Source organism: Orussus abietinus, unplaced genomic scaffold, assembly GCF_000612105.2.
Source record: "Orussus abietinus isolate OABI.00-Male unplaced genomic scaffold, Oabi_2.0 scaffold23, whole genome shotgun sequence".
In the NCBI taxonomy this organism is placed as follows: Eukaryota; Metazoa; Arthropoda; class Insecta; order Hymenoptera; family Orussidae; genus Orussus; species Orussus abietinus.
Genome location: NW_019394258.1, coordinates 349,398 through 368,609, shown reverse-complemented (window position 1 = coordinate 368,609; position 19,212 = coordinate 349,398). Strand labels below are relative to the sequence as shown.

The 19,212-nt window shown below is 44.1% G+C and overlaps 3 protein-coding genes across 7 annotated transcripts; 1 reads left to right on the top strand and 2 right to left on the bottom strand.

Annotated features, from left to right (window-relative positions):
* Nucleotides 1-51: 51 nt before the first annotated feature.
* Nucleotides 52-4,038, bottom strand: LOC105696692 (solute carrier family 2, facilitated glucose transporter member 10). Of its 3 annotated transcripts, XM_012419376.2 has the most exons (7): nt 3,961-4,031; nt 3,659-3,736; nt 3,134-3,518; nt 2,489-3,040; nt 2,050-2,417; nt 1,735-1,963; nt 52-1,656 (listed from the first exon to the last, which is right to left on the bottom strand). In XM_012419376.2, exons 3-7 carry the CDS (start codon nt 3,477-3,479, stop codon nt 1,409-1,411), a joined length of 1,743 nt encoding a protein of 580 aa, XP_012274799.1. In that variant the 5' UTR covers nt 3,480-3,518; nt 3,659-3,736; nt 3,961-4,031; the 3' UTR covers nt 52-1,408. The 3 variants fall into 3 exon arrangements, with proteins under 3 accessions (XP_012274799.1, XP_012274797.1, XP_012274800.1); XM_012419374.1 differs by lacking the exon at nt 3,659-3,736 and having other exon boundaries at nt 3,961-4,038; XM_012419377.1 differs by lacking the exons at nt 3,659-3,736; nt 3,961-4,031 and adding an exon at nt 3,862-3,957.
* Nucleotides 4,039-4,316: 278 nt separating this feature from the next.
* LOC105696665 (39S ribosomal protein L13, mitochondrial) lies at nt 4,317-5,336 on the top strand. Its single transcript, XM_012419292.1, has 4 exons — nt 4,317-4,522; nt 4,611-4,734; nt 4,827-4,981; nt 5,037-5,336. Exons 1-4 carry the CDS (start codon nt 4,499-4,501, stop codon nt 5,268-5,270), a joined length of 537 nt encoding a protein of 178 aa, XP_012274715.1. The 5' UTR covers nt 4,317-4,498; the 3' UTR covers nt 5,271-5,336.
* Nucleotides 5,337-5,433: 97 nt separating this feature from the next.
* LOC105696662 (probable multidrug resistance-associated protein lethal(2)03659) lies at nt 5,434-18,759 on the bottom strand. 3 transcript variants are annotated; one of them, XM_012419283.2, is made up of 16 exons: nt 18,399-18,759; nt 13,142-13,267; nt 12,710-12,820; nt 12,496-12,630; nt 12,187-12,391; nt 11,722-11,944; nt 10,848-11,498; nt 10,020-10,522; nt 9,593-9,877; nt 9,292-9,521; nt 8,698-9,203; nt 8,360-8,590; nt 7,809-8,146; nt 7,504-7,749; nt 7,082-7,384; nt 5,434-7,007 (listed from the first exon to the last, which is right to left on the bottom strand). In XM_012419283.2, the coding sequence occupies exons 2-16, from the start codon at nt 13,213-13,215 to the stop codon at nt 6,858-6,860; spliced, it is 4,191 nt and encodes a 1,396-aa protein (XP_012274706.1). In that variant the 5' UTR covers nt 13,216-13,267; nt 18,399-18,759; the 3' UTR covers nt 5,434-6,857. The 3 variants fall into 3 exon arrangements, with proteins under 3 accessions (XP_012274706.1, XP_012274705.1, XP_012274704.1); XM_012419282.2 differs by having other exon boundaries at nt 18,415-18,759; XM_012419281.2 differs by lacking the exon at nt 18,399-18,759 and adding an exon at nt 13,379-13,751.
* Between the last annotated feature and the right edge of the window lie 453 nt (nt 18,760-19,212).

Genomic DNA, 19,212 nt, shown 5'->3' with positions numbered 1-19,212 from the left:
GGGCCTGCTCAATTTGGGGTTGCAAGAGCGTGGTTCTTTTTTTTAGCCATGTTTAAGGGGGGGAAAAAAGGCGAATAAACGGTTTATTGTAGCGAATAAAAATCGGAGTCCAGGAGATGTTTTACAAGTAGAAATTAAATTGACCTTCGGATAAGGTGAACGTTTTCCTTGGAGTATAACTCGCGAGGAGGTGATCAAAGGTCGCAAAGTTTCGGAGAGAAAACAAACGCCATTGTGAAAGGCTTATTTCCTAATTTCGCTACTTTTTGCCAACAACGATCCTACGTGTCTATAGGATTATCGGACTCGAGTAAATGAAATTAAGTGGAAGGACTACTGTACAGATATTGAATTACCTCGAGCAGTTAAGTCGATTCTAAACGTACTTCGTTGACGATCGGACAACTAGAGCTAACGAGAGCAATGCTGGGCCTCACTCTAGACGGTACACGGTTAAATACCTTCAGCGACTAAATCAAAGTACTCGAATACATTTATCTGGTAATTGGACGCTTAAAAATATCGTTCCTCGTCTTTCCCTCGGGGAATAAGACGCGGGATTGTCGAGAAGTATTCGTATTCCCCCTTTTCACTCGGTACACTGCGACGAGGTAAGTCGTACCGAAAGTTTTCGCTTACTTCTACTTACGCACAGGGAATAAGTACAGGTCGCTATAGTGTATATATATATAAAATAACTTAACCGACTACCGTTAACAGTTTAGGGAGATAGTATAAATCTGTATCTACAAAACTTTCATCGGTTCGGAGGGGCGAGACTCTTCGACAGTCACGATCTCGTAACACCGCCGACAAGATATTCACTAAGACCTCGAATAATCTTTCCTGAACCATGTCAGTTCTACCAAACACTCTAGAGCGAAAAGAACACTTCAAATCGAGTCGTAAGCATCTTTTACCCCCTCGAAATCGGCAGTTCTGTGCAGCATCGATGCGGTACATAGACGTGGAATATCGAAATTCGTTAAAAATCACCGGTGCCTTAAAACGCAGATAGAATGCGGAGTTTCCGATTAACTGAATTTAGGGAAGAAATTAAGCGAGCCCTCTTCCTTTTCTCAAGCTTTTTAACAAGGGCATTGGTGTATCACGCCGACAACGTTACGGCATTTTCACTGGCTCCGTTATGTTTGGTCACTCGGAATTTCGGGAGGTGGGAATTGCACAAGTCGATCATACAATCGGGTCGACAACTTCGAAAAGGGTCTTTGAGTTTCCGTGAATTCGATCGTGCCATTATTTACAGGGAGCCGCCTCGGCGTACAACGAACGGCGCGCGAATCTACGGTGATAACGCGGATCCGCTCGCTGATAAGGTTCCAAGTCGCGTCGCCGCTTATGTGACGATTTCTGATCCGCGTCCGCGGCCTCTTTTGGGTCTGTACTTTCAAATAAGCGTGCTCTGGCTATTCGAGGACCGTTCCCCGAACCTCTTGATCCATTCTAGATGACAGACTAGCGGCAGGCTACGCAAGTTGTTGCAGACTCGCGTCCCCAGAGAAATCTTGCGCAGTTCCTGGGCGACCTGGTGCAGCGACTTGCCCTTCGTCTCGGGTATCAGCAGGAAGACGTAGAATATCGCGATCAGACACACGAAGCTGTAGAACAGATAGGAGCCGGCCAAGGTCATCGATTCTGGAAGAATATCATGCCATTTTAGACCCCCTGGTCGGATTTTTAAATGATTCGTCGGTAGTAAAGTCGATGACGTACTTGTGATTTTGGTCACCGACTCCATGGCCACGATGTAGGATATCCAGAGGATCACTACGGAGAAGCTGACGCACTTCCCTCTGACAGTAGCTGGGAAGACTTCGCTGAGTGTTAAGAAGGGAACCGGACCTAGGCCCAGGGCGAAGGCTGCTTCGTAGACTAGTAGTGTTATCACTGCCAAGATACGCAGTCCACCGGTGAGACCTTCCGAAGTGATGACATTCTGGGTCTGTAGTAATGGGAATGAGTTGGAATTCATTTTCATTTATTTGTATTTGTAGTGCAAATTAAATTTGAGGTTAAGCTTAGACTTACTTCGCAGGATGCCTTCACCTGGGTCCAGGTTTCTGGACTTGGAGCAGCCACGGCCAGTGGAGTTGGTAGTAAAGGGAAAGGTGGTGGCGATCCAGTCGGTACGACTGAATCGCCTGGCATCCTGATACCATTGCTCGCGTAATTGGCTTTGATGCTGTTCATGCATTGCGTGTTGATCTGACTTAAGGTCTCGTCACCTCTGTCTAAAGTAGCCAGCAGAGATAACAGAGATATTGCGGTCATGCAGATGGTCGCAGAAGTTATGAGGGCGGTTCGCCTGCCACATCTTTCTACCACTACCAGGGATAGTATCGTACTGAAGACTCTGACGATGCCAAGAGCGATGACAGCAGTGATCTGAGCAACATCTGACAGTCGAAAGAATAAATAAATTAATTCGTGATATTGTAATAATATTATGGAAGAGACTCTTACTCACTCGCACAGATGCCAAGCAGTGCAAACAGTCTGGGTGCGTAATACAGAACCTGTTGCCTGCCTGTCTCTTGTTGCAGAATTAAAACAATCGCCATTATGAGCAATGTTTCCAGAACGTTACCCCATGGATGCTTTGATGTAGCTTTAGAGACATGCACGGTTCTTTTGAGTAGCAAAAAGGCTGGCGATCGTTGCAGAAATATTATAGTGATAATACAACTCGCTAAGGCTGGTACAGAAGTTACTCCCATTGCGAATCGCCATTGACAATCAGCTGTTTTATTGGCTTCCAGTATGACGGCTAGTAGAAGTCCAGTTGCTGTTCCAAACTGATACAACATGATGTTGTGCCCGCGTTTATTCGTGTCAGAGACCTCTGCCATGTAGATACAGTGCGCTATCGAAGACACCGTGCCTGAATAGCCACAGATCACTCGAGCAATTAAAAGAAGGATATAATGGCTGGCTAATGCGGACAATAGCGAACCAAATGTTAGAAATACCAACATCAGGATCATTGCCCATCGTCGGCCAAATGTGTCGATTAAAATACCTAGTTCAAAAATATTTAAATTACAGTAATTTTAATAAGACGTGACATTTTTCAGAATACTGACATTTAATTTAGAGATGACATTATACTTACCACCGGTTAAGCCACCAAGAAGTGCACCAACAAACCAGATATTAATAACGGTATCCTCTTCGAAACAACTTAACATAAATTCATCTTTGATCAATGGAGCTGTAGGCTTTGCAATCCCCATATCATATCCAAACGCTACTCCTGCGACAATGGCAACAATAGAGACTAGAATATTCTGATTTGTAGACGTTAAAGGAGTTAAATTGTCAGTCTGTTTTGGAATGGGCTTTCTGAGATTCTTTGCAGGAATACATTGATAATCCTCGGTCACTGGCTTGCTGACAGATGGCTCAATGTTCCGAGTCGCATTGTTTAGTAAAATCGCTGTATCTTCTTCGTCAGACATTTTCTTCCACGGTGTTCAACACAGTTTCTTGAAGAGAATCTTTAAACAATAACAGCCAGTGAACTTATTGGTAGAGTAATCAAATAATCAAAAAGTTCACCAAGCACTAAAGAATAATAACTTAAAGCCAATAGGTATAAACACCTACAAATTCATGTAAACTATAAAAATATCTTTACCAATATTTTTCAAGGTTCTTGACCTTATTTTTTTTTACACAATGCGTTCATCCACATTTTTGGAAACTTACTAAGTACCTAGATGAACAGGTTAATATGATTTTAACTAATTTAGAATATTTCTTAAACAATACTTTTCCCTTTACATTCAAAAACAGGTTTGCTTTAATTTAGAAGGAATTGCTTTCAGATTATTTGTTCACCATTGATTTCTTAGTATTTGAACACAAGTCAAACATTAGGTAATATTAAAATGGGCCCAGAAATGGGAATTATGCGTTATACATGACAAATCTGCTTACTGTCAGCTTGACAGCTAGTAAAAGATTTTGTTTATTTTATTTGACATTTGCGGCACCGTGTCATTCATTGAAGAGACGCCATCGTTAAAACTGTTCGACACTTTAAGTCCAATTCACAAGATTATCTTTGATTATTTTGTTCGAAAATACGCAAAGCAGGTGCATGAGAGCAACTCTGCCATTGGTCAACTCCCCTGGATCCGACAAATGAGGTAATGCAATGCAAAGAGAAGATGAGAGGTGACGAGATTTAAAATACGCCCTAACAAGTATGCTCCCGCCGCTAGTACGCCGCGCGGCTCGAGAGGGCAGTAGGTCCGCGAGGAAACCATCGATGAATGGCAGGGTACATACTATTCCTTGTATTCCCAGTCTTAACCTCGCTGAAAACAGTTGAAAGTAACCGGGTCGTGTGATTAATTAACGATTTCCCATAAATAGTTAATGTACAACTAAAACTGGGAACGTTTTTAAAATTCGATACGGTACATCAGTTTTTTAAGTCGGACATGTGATGTTCAATTTCTAACCATACAAAATGTCTGTAATCCAAAGAGCTCAGGTTAGCTAATCCAGTACCATTATTTATTGTTTATATTACATTACGTTTAAGTTCAGTCGTTAAATTATTAAGGAAATTTTACTTTTAGCAATGGGTAACATTTGCCCGAACATGGCATATATACGATGCTACGTGGCAAGATCCCTACATCAGTGCTGAGAAAATAAAGCATTACCTACAGGGACTTCATAAACCGATTTATCATCCGATGAGTTAGTATTAAATTAATAGATATTCTTTAAAATTAATCGCTTGCGTCTTAAATTTTAGCGGTTTTAGAAATATACTCTTTTTTTCCATTCAGATGATTGCGGAGATCATGTAGTTGTCATAAACAGCAGACGTATAGCATTGCGGGGAGATGATTGGAGAAAACGAGTTTATTTTCATCACAACACGTACCATGGTGGAGCATCGTGGACTCTTGCATGGGAGCTGCATAGAAAGGATCCAACAATGGTACGTCGTTTAATTACAACTATTCGCTCAGAATTTACAATTTTTTGTTTTACAGATTGTGAAAAAAGCTGTATACACTGCTATGAAGGGCAATCTTCAACGAAGATATACAATGGAAAGGCTGCATATTTTTCCCGATGATGATGTTCCGGAGGATATTTTACAAAATGTTAGTAGCCAAATTCGCCAGTTAAGACCGGTCCCAGTGAGATTGGATCATATACCGACAGAAGAAGTTGAACAATTCCCAAGAATTATGGATTATCCAAATGATTTTATACTTAAGTGAATTATTCCTTTTTGTAAATATGGAATTAAAGAATGTAGCATTTGAAAAATATAATTCTCAATGTTAGCAAGGAAGTGTTATTTGCTTTTATCGGATGCAGTGAACACCGATAAGTATTTGTAGGTCTACTGCACCTTTAATCTCGTTTCTCAGAGAAATAAAATGATTTTAATAACGTTTATTTAACATAAAATGCAGTTTTACGTACATAGCCATACAGTGTATATATCTTCCCAGTTTTGTGATAAGCGCACTTCAGTTCGTTGTGTGATTGTACAATTAAGTAAGTGGAACTCAAAAATCGTACCACCTATCCCTATTAATTGACCAAGAAACTGAGGCTATCGATAAGTAATATACATCACCTCGGTCATATTTGCAAGGTTGACCTGATATTTAGTTGCATTTACATATTTGTTACAAGTGTGATTAAGGACTGAATATTATGTAATCAAAATACCGTATGTACAATTGTTCTAAATCTCTTCTATACACATTAACAGGATACAACATCCAGTGACGATGAATCGAAATATATTGCCATGCACACCTAATGAAATGTCAATATTTCGGGTGATCAAGTCTGGAATGATTTCGTAAACAAATTGTACACGTACCCTAGTTTCTTGTATTCGTGCACCGATGTGATCATTTCTCCCCGTCACTATTATTAAACTAATGTCTATTGTATTCAACTCCGATGAAAGCAATCTCCCAAGGTATTTATACATGAACGCACGAATTCATTAATGCCGCCTCTCAAAAGATTTGTCTCAAATGGATATAAGAATCGATTAAGATTGGAAACGTAGGAGGTTCCCAAATGACAGGAAGTCGAAGCGATATTAATGAATGCAGGTGTAAGTTATACTTATAATAGAGCTGTTTTAAGTGGTAGTAAAATACAATAATAGCATTTGTAAACATTGGACTCCCTTTAACAATAATTGGCTGATAACGTGACCTAGATGTCCGTAACTCGTCTACGGTCAAAATACCACGACGATCCTGACGATCACAGACTTTATGAAATACGCGTAATATGATTTGAAGTACAAATATAAGTACTGCATTAATTTAATATACTTGTAAAAAGGTAGGTAACAAGTGTATTTGGCAGCATCGATTTGGGATAATTGTAGCAATTATTACTGGAGTTATCGAACTACTGAATTACCATTTGACAATAGCATGATAGAAAGAAGAAAAAAAAAGAACTTCTTAACGTAATACTTTTTAAGATCAGTAGAGGTGCACATACGTCTAGTATGTGCTGAATTTCATAGAAAGTAAAAATTCTTACGCCGAAAGAATTACGTGTACTTGGGAAGCGCCTCCTCTTCATGATAATTATTATTAATTTAGGTTATATACGCGCGATGAAGAGGATTTAGTTTCAGAAATCTTAATACGTTCACTTTATCTCACAGTGGACTCCTATTTAAAAAAATATAAGTATACTATAAGTATGGCGTGCATTCTCCAATGAACGCCCGAAGCACTCGTCAGATCCTCTCTCTCTCTCTATCTATCCCTCCAATAAATACAAAAACGGTGATACTATCAGATCTTCTTTCAAGTACTCGATTACTCAGCTGGCGAATCTTTGTTCTTCGCCAAGTAGGCTTGTTTTGCAACTCTGACAAGTTGATCGTACATAGCTCTACCAGTTTCTCTCACCATTGAATTGAAATTACTGTAACTGTCTTGCAATAGTGCATAAGGATGATCAAATTCCTGGAACACGCGCAACAATCATATATAAATAACATAGAATAATATTATAATAAAAAGTAATGACATTCGCTTACCGCTATGCGACCCTTATCCATGACCAGGACTTTATCACTGTCCATTATGGTATTTAATCGATGGGCAACGGTAAGTACTGTGCACCTGGCAAACTTGGTCCTTATCGTGCGTTGGATAAGAGAATCGGTCTGAGGGTCGACATTCGCGGTAGCCTCGTCGAGCATCAATATTCGGTTATTTCTCAGTACAGCTCGAGCAAGACAAACCAGTTGCCGTTGCCCGACACTGTAATTACCACCTCGGTCCTGGACGCGATTTTCCAGCCCATTTCCAGTCGCCATGATGGCCTCCTTCAACTCCACCTAAAATTGTTAAAATCAATTACTCCCTGATACCACAATCAAATGTTTAACATTCCTGTCTAAAAGATTCACAACAAAGTCCCCTCTTCACCAGCCTGCCAACCAAGGTCTTTACTGACCTCCTCAAGGGCCGCCCACAAGGCATCGTCCGGGAACTCGTCGAAGGGATCCAAATTCCGGCGCAGCGTTCCAGAAAATAGGACGGGGTCTTGAGGTATTATGGAAATCTGTCTACGCAAGTCCTCCAAATATATCGAGCCGGTGTCCACGCCGTCGATTTCGATAACACCCTCCACCTTTGCGAGCCTGAAGAGGCAGGAAATTAAGGACGACTTCCCAGCACCGGTCCTTCCAACGATGCCCACCTAGATAAAGTAGACCGCGATGAGACATCGTTCTCTTCGCCTTTAACCCTTCTACGAACCTTCTCGGATGGATGAATCTCTAGGTTTAGATTTTTCAGAACTGGCGGGCTGTCCTCGCTGTATCTCAGATAGACGTTTCTCAATTTAATGTGTCCCTTGGTGGGCCAATCTTTCGGAGCTGGCGACGGTGTCGGGGAGAGGCTCTGTATGCTCTTCATCTCCGCCATTCCCGTGTCACGCAAGTTGGATTCAGGAGGCAGCCGGGTATATTCGACGACTCTCTCGACGGACATCATCTGATTCGCAACCTCTGCACCCTGCCTCATGCCCCACTGAATCATTCCGGTCATAGACATTATTTGCGTAATTGCCAGCCCCACTTGTCCTCCGGTGGAAGCTAAACAAGAATTCACGCAATTATATAGTAACTGCCGACGCAAAGCCGCTGGACTAATTTCCCGCTTTCCGTCCAATCGTTCTACATATATAAACCGAACATCTGTGAAATCGCACTCGGAAGGTCCCTTATCGAAATCGACCCTGATCGTTCCACGTCACGAAGCGGCGCCTTGTCGAAAATATAGGATAATCTAACTGGCGGTTTACTCACAGTCGCTAGGCAGGAGGAAACTGAAGGTGACCACGGTAATAAATATAAAGCAAAAGACATCTAAAGAAAAACCAAATGCAGTGCTTGTCACGATGAACATGTACCAGGAAGAGGTGTGCACGTCTTGGAACTTGTCGAACTCCTGCTTGAGGATATCTTGAGTACCATACGCCCTAATGGTAGCCAAACCATTGAGAGTGGCATTGAGGTGCGTGAACACTGGGGACCGTGCTATGGGTGTAAATAATTCAGGTTAGATCTACAAATGTTACTAAGCTTCACTTGTCGCGTCTAATGCCGAAGAATGTAAAATAAATGAATTATCGAAGAGGACTCACTCATTCCCTCCAAGCGTTTGACATTCTTGCTCGTCTTTAGATAGACCTTTCGGATCCAATAGAAGACCGTTCCCAGGATCAATATCGGTACCAGGAAAATCGGATTGACCGTACAAGACACTATCAAGGAGCCGCACATCATTAAGATCACCTGGCCGGCATCTAGAATAGCCTTTGGCAGTAATTCATCTATTGCTCCCATGTCCTTCGAGAACCTGTTCAGAATTCTCCCGCTGGGATTCGTGTCGAAGAAACGCATCCCCGTTCTTATCAATGCGCCGAACATCATATCGTGTAACCGCTGGCTGCATCGCATACACAATGTATAAAATGTCAGCGACCTTACGATACCAATTATAAATATGGCTATCACAATTGTCGAGTATATGTATATGTAAGTTGTAAACGGAAGGAAGTCCTCATAGCCACTGTTCTCGGTGACCCTAGTGACATTCTCAGTCGTATTCAAAGTGTTAAGGTAATTGCGCCTTTCTTCTGAGCCAACCCTTAAAAAAAAATGGATAAAAATAGAAATACGTGGAAAATAGCTATTTGTAAGAATAAACGTCGTCGAGGTCGGTGATATCGACTCACAGAATCGGAATGAAGAAATCGTTGAGACTGGCGAAGAATTGAGTGAGGACGAAGAGCAGAGCTACGATCATCCCGACGCAGATGTTGGAACCCGACAAGAAATACCGCAAGAAGATGGACCCCTTGACGACTCCGCGAGAGGTGCCTTCTAGAAATTTCTCCTGATTCTCCTGATCGGCCTCGTCGTCCTCGACGTCGGTGTCCCCACCGCTGACATCTGGAGTCCTGCTCTATTCCAACGAGAGTCTTATTAGGCTACATTCCGCTAACTACCTGAATATTAATTAACATCGGTATTTACTCTGTTGCTGGAAGTGGAGACCTGGCGTCGAATTCCGGACCTCTCGAAGGAAGCCTCCTCGCTCGTGTCCGTTTCCTCCGTCACGATCAAATCGGCGTACTGAGGGCACGAGCTCGTAAACTCCTGGTAACTCCGATAAATCTTCAACTTCCCTTGGTCCAGCAGGACGATCGCATCGGCGGCTTTAATGTACTGCAATTGATGAGTCGCCAAAATTCTGGTGGTACCGTACAAGTACCGTTGAATGCATTCCTCGAACAAGTGCTTGCCTACATGGGCGTCTACCTGGTGGAACGTAATCACGTACATAAATTATTCTACACGCAAGAGAATCGCATTAACGCGATCAGAATCTGTTGGAAAGATTGTTGGACGATATCGTAAATAGGCCACGAGGAAATACGTGTATGATAATTGTATCAATTACCGCACTGAGAGGATCGTCCAGTAGGTAGACGTCTGCCTGTCTATATACCGCTCTAGCTAAATTAATTCTAGCCTTCTGGCCTCCGGACAGGGAGCTACCTCGATCCCCGACGACGGTCTGATCGCCCTGGGGAAATTGTTTGAAGTCTTTCAAAAGGGCGCAGACCTTGACGACACGCTGATACCGATGGCGTTCGTAAGGCTGACCGAACAAAATGTTTTGCCTGACGGACGCACCGAAGACCCAGGCCTCCTGACTGGCGTAGCTCAGTTTTCCCTTGACCTTGACGTCGCCTTGTACGAGAGATATTTCCCCAAGGATCGCCGCGAGCAAGGAGCTCTTCCCAGCCCCGACCATTCCGACGACGACATATAACTTTCCCTTTTCCACCTCAAGGTTTAGCTTCTCCAGCGTGTTCTCCGACTGACCCGGCTCCCACTTGGCGGTAACGTTATTCATTTTGACCGCCCACGGGTGTGGGGCTGTCGTATCGCCTTTCCTCTCTGAAAAATAAATCTTATCAACATTGGCTCCGCTCGCAAGTACGAGAACAATAGCGTTGTAACTGACGCCACTCGAAAAGTGCGAACTCCGGATAAACCCAAGTTCAAGGAACAGTCCCGTAATAGTTGCGCATCTCAAAGAAACTGCAATCTCACGATTCAACGTTCTCTGACTCAGCGAACACCCCGCGGATTCCATACATAGCTCGTCTCTAATTGGTGAAACATTGTAATCAAGTGAACAGTCAATGTCCAAGGCCCGATCTGGTGGTTTTTAGTGGCAAACGGAAGCGACGATTCCGTAGCGAGGAAAACTTGGCGTTACCATTGACAAGGTTGGCGGTCTTCAGCAAGTCGCTCGCGAGTATGATGAGGCCATTGTGTTTCCTCCTCTCCGTGCTACTGTCCTCGACCTCGTCGACGTCATCGATATAGGGTAGGTCCGGTTTCGACAGTTTCTTCGAGTTGTTTCCGGTGTCGGACTCTACGGTACCGTCCGAGATGCTGAGATTCCGATGGGCCGACGCGTTGCTTCCGTGGAATTCCTCGTACATGAGGAAGTACTGCAACCTCCTTACAGCCACCAGGCATTCCGCGATCTCCGCGAAACCTCGGACGAACATGCCGGACATGGTGTGAGCCAGGATGTTGAAGTAGGAGGAGATGACGAAGACTCGCTCAGCGCTCAGTTGGCTGCGATCGCCCAGCATGATTATCCCGATGAGGGTGCAGTACAGAGCCATCCTCGTCGTGAAAAGGTTGAACGTCATGTAAATGCCACGTATGTAAGAACTCTTCGTGACGACACGCAGCTCGAGTCTCCTGGCAAGCTCGACCATCGCGCAAAAAGGCTTTTCCCATGCGTACATCTTGATTACTTGGACCCCGGAGATGATCTCGTCCATCAGTCGCACCCTCTCGTCCGTTTTGATGGCGGTCTGCAGCCGGAACTTCGAAGAGAGCTTTCCGGTGTAAGCTAGAAGCGTGACCAAATTATAATACGGTAACGGGGGGGAAGGATAAAAAGATTAAAAGTAATATTCACCGCTTAGGAAATTATTTAAAAGAATAATACAAAACTAGTCCCGGCAACGCCGGGTCCACCAACTGGTTGGATATAAAGCGAAGAGATAGAATAAGAGCGAGGAAGAGCAAAGACTTGTCTTGAATTAATTGTCATTTGTAATTTGTAGACTTACATTGAATCGGTACCACGATAAACACTGCGGCTATACCGATCAACCCTGCGTAGCCAGCTTCGGTGTAAAGAAAATACGCTATGATTAGCGTCGATAACGGCGCAGACCACATATGATGTATGAAGATAGAAACGAGATCAAATCTGTTGACATCGTTAGCCACCAAATTGACTACTTTTCCAGGAGCGGTCTCTCCCAGGGCTGTCTTACTAAGCCGCAGAGCCTGTTTCAACGAATACTCATTAATTTACGCATAAATTATCCGCCCCGAGCTAATGCCAATAATTTCACCGCGTCGCGGGCATTTGCTAACATCGAGATTTATCTCGTCGTTGGTAAAACTTCAACGTGTAGATACCGCAATCTCTAACCAAGCTGAAGTAAAGAGAAAAGCAAACGTAGGAAGAATGATAGTTATTGAAAATTATATCTCCCCGACGAGGGGGCGCTGCCTCGATGACTGACCTTTCTGTATACGAGCGAGCAAACGGCAACTCTGATCCTTCCACCGATATGGAAAGCTCCGAATATAGCCTGATTTATGGAAATCACGTTAATGGCAGTGGCCAAGGAAATTCCACCAGCGTAGAGGAGTGCGGATTCGTAGGTTTCCACTGGCGAAGTCTTGAAATACCGCAAAAGGCCACCGAGGAGAATTGGAGTTCCCAATCTGCGGACATGAAGTTCCCTCTCTCAGCTCGATTTCTTCAAGTTTTCGGCGAATTTCATGACCGAAACTACTAAAGGGACTTCCAAAGTGTCGAGTATACCCACCTTATTAGAAACTCATTGAGTATCTGCATCAGTCCAAGTAGAAAATACTCCCACAAGAAAGTACGAAAGATGGTTTTCAAGAGACTAGGGTGCCTCTTGTATTTCTTCGCGTTCTCCAACTCTATGTTCCACCGCCTAGAAGCACAACGATCCAATCTCTTGCAAGATCTTGGCAAGACCATGCAACTATGACAACTAACGAGAGGGTACTTACGTTTCTAATCTGTCCCCGAGTACATTAGATCGGTCGGTTTTCACAGGATCGTACAAATCGTCGACTCCGAGTATCTTCGTGTAACCTTTTTTAAATAGATCTATCGTCCACCTGTAACGAAGAGAGAAGTCCAGGATTTCATCATAAGCCTGTACAATTAATTAGAATAAACCAATACAAGACGGACACCAAGCAAAGATCACTTGACAGATAAGTGCTTCGATAAATATTTAGCACTCAATGGCCGAGGGAGATAAAAAGTCATTACTCTGGTTCTCCCTGGCAGACATAAACTCGTTATCATTAGCTGACGTACTTGGAAGTTACGTAGAAATAAGTTCAGTATATATAAAACCAGCATTACAGATCCTCGATGCGATGTCAAGGAGAGTAGATCGTCATCCGTGTTGATTTAATATTTCAATGACTTACCACCAAAGCAGCACCGAAAGGGAATTCGCCATCTCCCGTGGGTTGGGTTTAGCTTTTGACTTTGTCGTGTCCATCCTTCGAATCCTCTGTCAGCTCTCCGAAGGCATGTGCTCCGATCGTTCGCCACTGTAAGGACGAGAGAAATATTGATAAGCACAATGGCACCATGCACCGATTAAATTATTATCACGTCACTACGGTCTCGCTCTCGAGTAAAGAAAATCTCTGTTCACCGACCCTGTACGATGACTTCAATTCGACCAGGTGTCGCACATCAAATCGAGAATTGGTCCTTTTTCTACGGTATCTAAAATCCCGCTATCAACCACTATCTCCTCAAGGTGTCGTCACTCGAGTTTACTCTTAAACTACGACCGCGAGCGGGAAGAAATCTCCGACGCGAGTAACCCGCGAGCGAAAACGAAGCCTGTATTTATCGGTAAGGACGTGCCTCCGTCGAGCGATTCCTCCCAAGGTGGGAAAATACTTATCTCGGGCGTATCGTTTCATAGGTGTGTCATTGCGCCTGAGTTGGGCACCAATAACGGCTCGTAACGGTTATAAAATAAAAACCGATCCCGACATGTCCTGATGGAAATAACATAGATCTACATTAAGATGCTCCTCCATATCAGTTCCCTATCAGTAAGACATATCGGGATTGGCCTTAATGGTCGTAGTACCTTCCGCAAATTACAATTAGTTATCCTACAAAATTATAATACTAATAATACCTCTAATAAAATAAAAACTGATACCGATATGTCCTGATGGAAATAAAATGGATCTAGATTAAGATGCTCCTCCATATCAGTTCCCTATCAGTAAGACATATCGGGATTGGCCTTAAAGGACGCAGTACCTTCCGCAAATTACAATTAGGTATCCTACAAAATGATAATACCAATAATACCTCTAAATAATAAAAACTAACACCTCAACTAGAACATTTTCCGGATTAACCTTGACCGTTTACGTCACTTCGATCTGTCAAGCAAACAACTCTTTACGCGGATTCGGGTAAAACCGAGCGCGCTATATTTACATCGCCTTGTCATCGACAGCTACTTATCGCGATTTCCCACGATCGGTGATAACCCGTCGTTCATTGACACTTCCACAATGTGAATTGATCGACAGACGCACGAGTGGAATATTTTCAACTCGATCGTTAACGAGACTCCCCTGATAACGAACAACTCGAGGCCCTAATTGCAATTACCTCGAGTACGCCTCTTCAAGTACGCGATTCCAAGATACAGATGATACGGTCGATCGAATTTATTATGCACTATATCCGGGAGATCAGTAATCGCACAGGTGCTCAATTAGAAGGCTAATGGTCCGCTTGATAGTGCTCTTATCGGCGGGATGAAAATCGCCTCGTCAGAGAAACGGTGATCGGTAACGGAACGATCGACTACTCATCCCATGACAATGCTTTCTCTCTGTACGTCTGTCCCAGTAGACAAATATTGTCGCAGCAATGACACGTGTCCCAAGGTAATACCGGCGTTATCTTTACACCCTTTCATCGTCGCCCATATCGAGTCGTACATTTTTCCCAATTAAACGGACTACGGCAAAGTGAAATTCCATAACGCTAAATAATAATATCATATAAAATGTGATAGAATTAAGGACATTTAGAGCAGCTGGAGATAACGAGCCAATGAGGTATCGCAGAAACCCGATCTAATCGAGTCCAATTAATCCAAATGATTAATAGAATCATTTAAGGGTATTTCGTGCCGCTCGTCGGTGTTTACAATCATTGCTCCACGCAATCTCTCTCCTCCTCCGTACACCGACTCGCAATTTCCACGCACGTCCACCACAATTGCGCAACGGGATGACACTTGATTTTTCTCGTATAATCCCACCTCGGCCAGATCATTTACCAGCTGCTCTGAACATCGCAGCTCGTCAGCTTTTCCGTTGCATTCCAGCTCGACAAAGCGTTTCGCGAAGGCAATTACAACGGCGATTACGTCGCCGTGATTACGCGGCATGCACGGAGCGAGGAACAAGCACGTCGCATGATTCGGCGTTTTGTCCTAGTCGTTTCGTTATGCAACGGATCCATCGAAAGACACGTGAAACTCATCCTTCCGCATGAACTAAATCTAACGCCAACTACTCTAGACATTGATAAATTATGACTAACTATGATACGCTGGATCCCGGATGAAAAAAACCAAAGTTGAAATTCGCGCCGCGACGAGAAACCGACCTCGAGGTTACTTCCGCAGTTGACAATGGGTGCATTCAGAGGAGAAAATCGGTTACCGATGAGTTGGGAACATGTTGGGATTTTCTGCTGAAAATGGCGATCAGAATGATCTGATCAGTAAACATGTTGAGTAAACGTACCCATTGAGCAGATGAGCGCTAACCGATCACTCAACAGTTGTCTCCTCTGAATGCACCCATTTTCTTCGGGACGAATTTCTTCTTTTTTTTTTTTTTTTTTCCTTCAAGCTGGGCAGCCCTTATCACGAGGCCTGGCAATTTTTCCAGGCTTCGCGGAAGGAGCTTAGGCAACAAGTTACACTTTTATTTTCTTTTTTCTCTTATTTTTAACGCCAACAATAAGCGAAACACGGTCAAGTGCTCGGTTCTCGCGGTGAGAAAACGAGCGACCTTCGGTGTCACGGTTGCGCCTCGCTTGATTAATGCCCGATGCCTTCCTTTCAAACAGTCTTATCGCCGATCGGCAAACCTCCGTAATACCGTTAACAAATAACGATGGGTATATCGGGAGCTCTAGCGAGGTACTTCCATGTTTTCGAGGCTTCGGGAACCGCCCGCGACCATTCGTCGACCTCAGACCGAGCAGTCGCCTCCGTCGCTTTGCAATTTTTCCACGGATCCCCTCTCTCGTTATCGGCGCCGATCGACGTCTCCTTGCCGTCGATCCCTTGCGATCCGAATATCAGGAATTTCGATCCCTAAGGGCCCTAAGGACACTACCATAAAATTCCCAAACCACGCGGTGGAAGAAACAAAAAAAAAGAAAAAATCCCTCGAACCAAAGGAACATTTAAACCCCCCCAAAAGTATCTCATTAATCCAAAGACCAATTATTCGACTTAAGTGATCACAATCACGTAGCATTCAATTTATTCGAGGTAACTATGATGACTCCTCGAATTAACGAAATACCTCTTTGGTACCATTCGGTTAAATGAAAATTACTTTCCCCAGTGTAGGAATAATCTCGGATTAGTAACAATTTCAAAGATTATCCCAATGGGAGATTAAAATTTGTCGTTAAGTAACCACTGTTATATTATATAGCACCGATAACCAGAGTTGGCGGTTGTCAGTACTATATAATATAACAGCGGTTAACTTTAATCTCCGATTAATTAATTAATCCTTGGTCAAGTATTTTAACTCGAATGGTCATCGGCCTTAAGGTGCAACAAGTGTCCTTAAACCGCGACACGGTTCGATTTTACCCCCCAGCTTGTTTCGAGATTGTCTTAAAATTAAGATTAAAAAACGCTAATAGCATATCTCAGGGTCCGGAAGCGTTCAGAAGGCAATTGAAAATTTCAAAGCCCCATCGAGTGGTCGCCGATGTACTCGGTCGTGTGCGTTCTAGTATGCTCGCGATGTCAATTGACATCCCACCGCGTGACTCGACTTGGGCCGATTCCGCAAATGAATCCTTCGATGAAACTAGTTTACTAGTTTACGAGAGCGAGCCAGAGTTAAGAGGCGTCACGAGGGCGAGACCAACAACGCCGGTTAAAAAAGCGAAAATAATACCCCGCTCATTTACATTTCTTCTCCCAACCTTCAGATATATGTTAAGAGCCCACCGTAAAGTTCTCCGTATAAAACGCAGAGTTCCTTCAGGTAGGAAGCCACGTGGGGCATGTTTTAAATATTAATAATTATTCCCACGTGGCGTCGCTCCTGGGATGAACATTAACATCCACTCTCGGCGTCGCTCTGAAGGTGAACATTAATTGATATTCACGCTCAACGTCGGCCCAGGTGTGAATATTAATTAATATTCGCTCGTGGCGTTGCTCCCCGCGTGTGGCAGACCGCAAATAAGCGCGCGCTTGTTATCTTATCGCCAAATGACAGGGATGATACAGATGTCAGAGGCACTGCTGCACGATTCCGCAATGGGAAACTCAAAGTTACCAGCCTTTTCCTCAGCCCTGAGTGTAATGGGTACAACGTAGACCTGATAACAGTATCGGGAAATGCTGGGTAAAGGACGTGTCTCCTTCGAGGTCTATTAACACAAACTCGCCGGTCAACGACCGAAATCACGAAGCACGTGTCGCGTCAAAAGAGGCTTGACATGAAAATCCATGGTCACGTGACACCTGTCAAGGGTAAATGACAGAAGTGGCTCTGCACATACAACCACGCAGAAAAATAATTTCCTCACTCGGTACAATTTTTCTATCGACCATAGAACATTGTTTAAATATTTATTAGACCGAATAAATCGGTCTAATGAATATCGCTTCATCGACTAAGATCGTCTCTAAAATTCAGGTCCATCGAAGAAATGGATTTTCCGGTCGCGGTGTTAACTCAACTGAAACTTCGCTTTCCTAGACAAGCATGTTTTCAGATGAACCAAACACGGTTAAGTGATTTTCTTTTTCTTTCTTATTTATCTTCAGTGAAGCAGTCTTTTTTTTCTCTACGATTGTCACGCCTCCTCGTGCTCGGCACGTGTGCGCACAATCTCGACGAGAACACGAGCAGAAACAAGAACAGCGGAGGTCGAGCTTAATAACCATTTGTACGATGACGAGGCAACGCTCTTCAATCGCCTTTCGGCTACTCTTAAATTCAGCCTCGACTACCGGGGAAATTAACGTTCCATGAATGAGCATCAATTCCGTATACCTCCCTGACATCCTAGTAATCAGTGATACATGTAAATTCAGTCGGTAGATGAATAGAATGCAGATTTACGAAGAATTGATTTCCTCCTACCGGTTTGGGGTTCTTTGTTCGATAGGTAGATAGTCCCGCGTTTCTCATCGAGGTCGGCGGCACCAGATATTTACAATCGGCCGTAAAGCCGGCGATTTCATAGGACGACCCGCAGGCCGAATTAATTCGTGGCCCGCTTCTCGCTATTTGTACGCGCTATTTGTACGCGCGATTTGCGTAACGCGAACGTCACCCCCTTGTATAGCGGTCAGCCGCGTAACGGTTCATTTAGGTCTTACTTTCTAATTTTTTCTTACAAATACTGGCGTAAATTACGTGCCCGGTGCAGTATATACCGTGGAGATCCTTGGGTTTCTCAGCTCCTGTCGTGGAACTAGCGCCGGTCACATAACCCCACCCGAACGATCCACCGGCGACGAGAGTCGCGAACCGACTGCCCGCGGTTCCTCGAAGCCCCGGGGATTGCTCGTGCGAAACCGTACCAGCTTCTAGCAGCCAATCAGCGTCGCGTTCTCTATGCGCTCCGGACCCTCCTCGAACGTTGCGAGATCATCTCTGCATCCTTCTCCGTTCCTCCTTCTCAGTGATGGGTGCGAGAAGGACGCAACGAGGTCTTGCAGCGTCCGGCGTGTGATGGGATCAAACGACGTGTTATGTCACACGCGACCATGCGAGACGGTAAATGGACGATGAATACGAGTCCTTGGGCATTTCTCTTGCGTCGTGAAGATGGCGCCACGGAAGTTCCGACGTAAAACGTGGAAAAATGTAGATAGGCGAGCGCTTGCAGGTTATGTGCGCGATGCCTCGGCGCAATCCTCGCGCGAGGGCTTCTGGGAACTCGCGCGGCCGAAGTGGCGCCATCTTGCGGGGAATGGCGGCACTTCGTACTCCTTCAATGGTAATTATATACGGCACTCCGAAATTCGATTAAACGAGGTAGTAAGCGAAGATATTCACAAAAAAATTCTCCTAAGAAAGGGAAATTCAATTTGCTTGCGATCAATAGGCTTCGCGTGGGGTTAGAGAAATCTTTGTGGAGTCGAGAATCGCTGAGATTGATTCGAGAAGAGTTCGCACGTTTCTCCCGCACAGCCGACGCGTCGGTACTGCAATCCGAGTTCGATTTACAT

Bases quoted from the DNA above. Each gene is read 5' to 3' on its own strand.
- LOC105696665 (XM_012419292.1), top strand. From the start codon at position 4,499: ATGTCTGTAATCCAAAGAGCTCAG. The intron at 4,735-4,826 runs GTTAGTATTAAA...TTTTCCATTCAG, and splicing joins ACCGATTTATCATCCGATGA to ATGATTGCGGAGATCATGTA. The intron at 4,982-5,036 runs GTACGTCGTTTA...TTTGTTTTACAG, and splicing joins ATAGAAAGGATCCAACAATG to ATTGTGAAAAAAGCTGTATA.
- LOC105696692 (XM_012419374.1), bottom strand. From the start codon at position 3,479: ATGTCTGACGAAGAAGATACAGCGATTTTACTAAACAATGCGACTCGG. The intron at 3,041-3,133 runs GTAAGTATAATG...TTTTTGAACTAG, and splicing joins TCTTGGTGGCTTAACCGGTG to GTATTTTAATCGACACATTT. The intron at 1,964-2,049 runs GTAAGTCTAAGC...CCATTACTACAG, and splicing joins AGGTGAAGGCATCCTGCGAA to ACCCAGAATGTCATCACTTC.
- LOC105696662 (XM_012419283.2), bottom strand. From the start codon at position 13,215: ATGGACACGACAAAGTCAAAAGCTAAACCCAACCCACGGGAGATGGCG. The intron at 12,392-12,495 runs GTGGGTATACTC...TCATGTCCGCAG, and splicing joins CTCAATGAGTTTCTAATAAG to ATTGGGAACTCCAATTCTCC. The intron at 11,499-11,721 runs GTAAGTCTACAA...TCACGCTTCTAG, and splicing joins TATCGTGGTACCGATTCAAT to CTTACACCGGAAAGCTCTCT.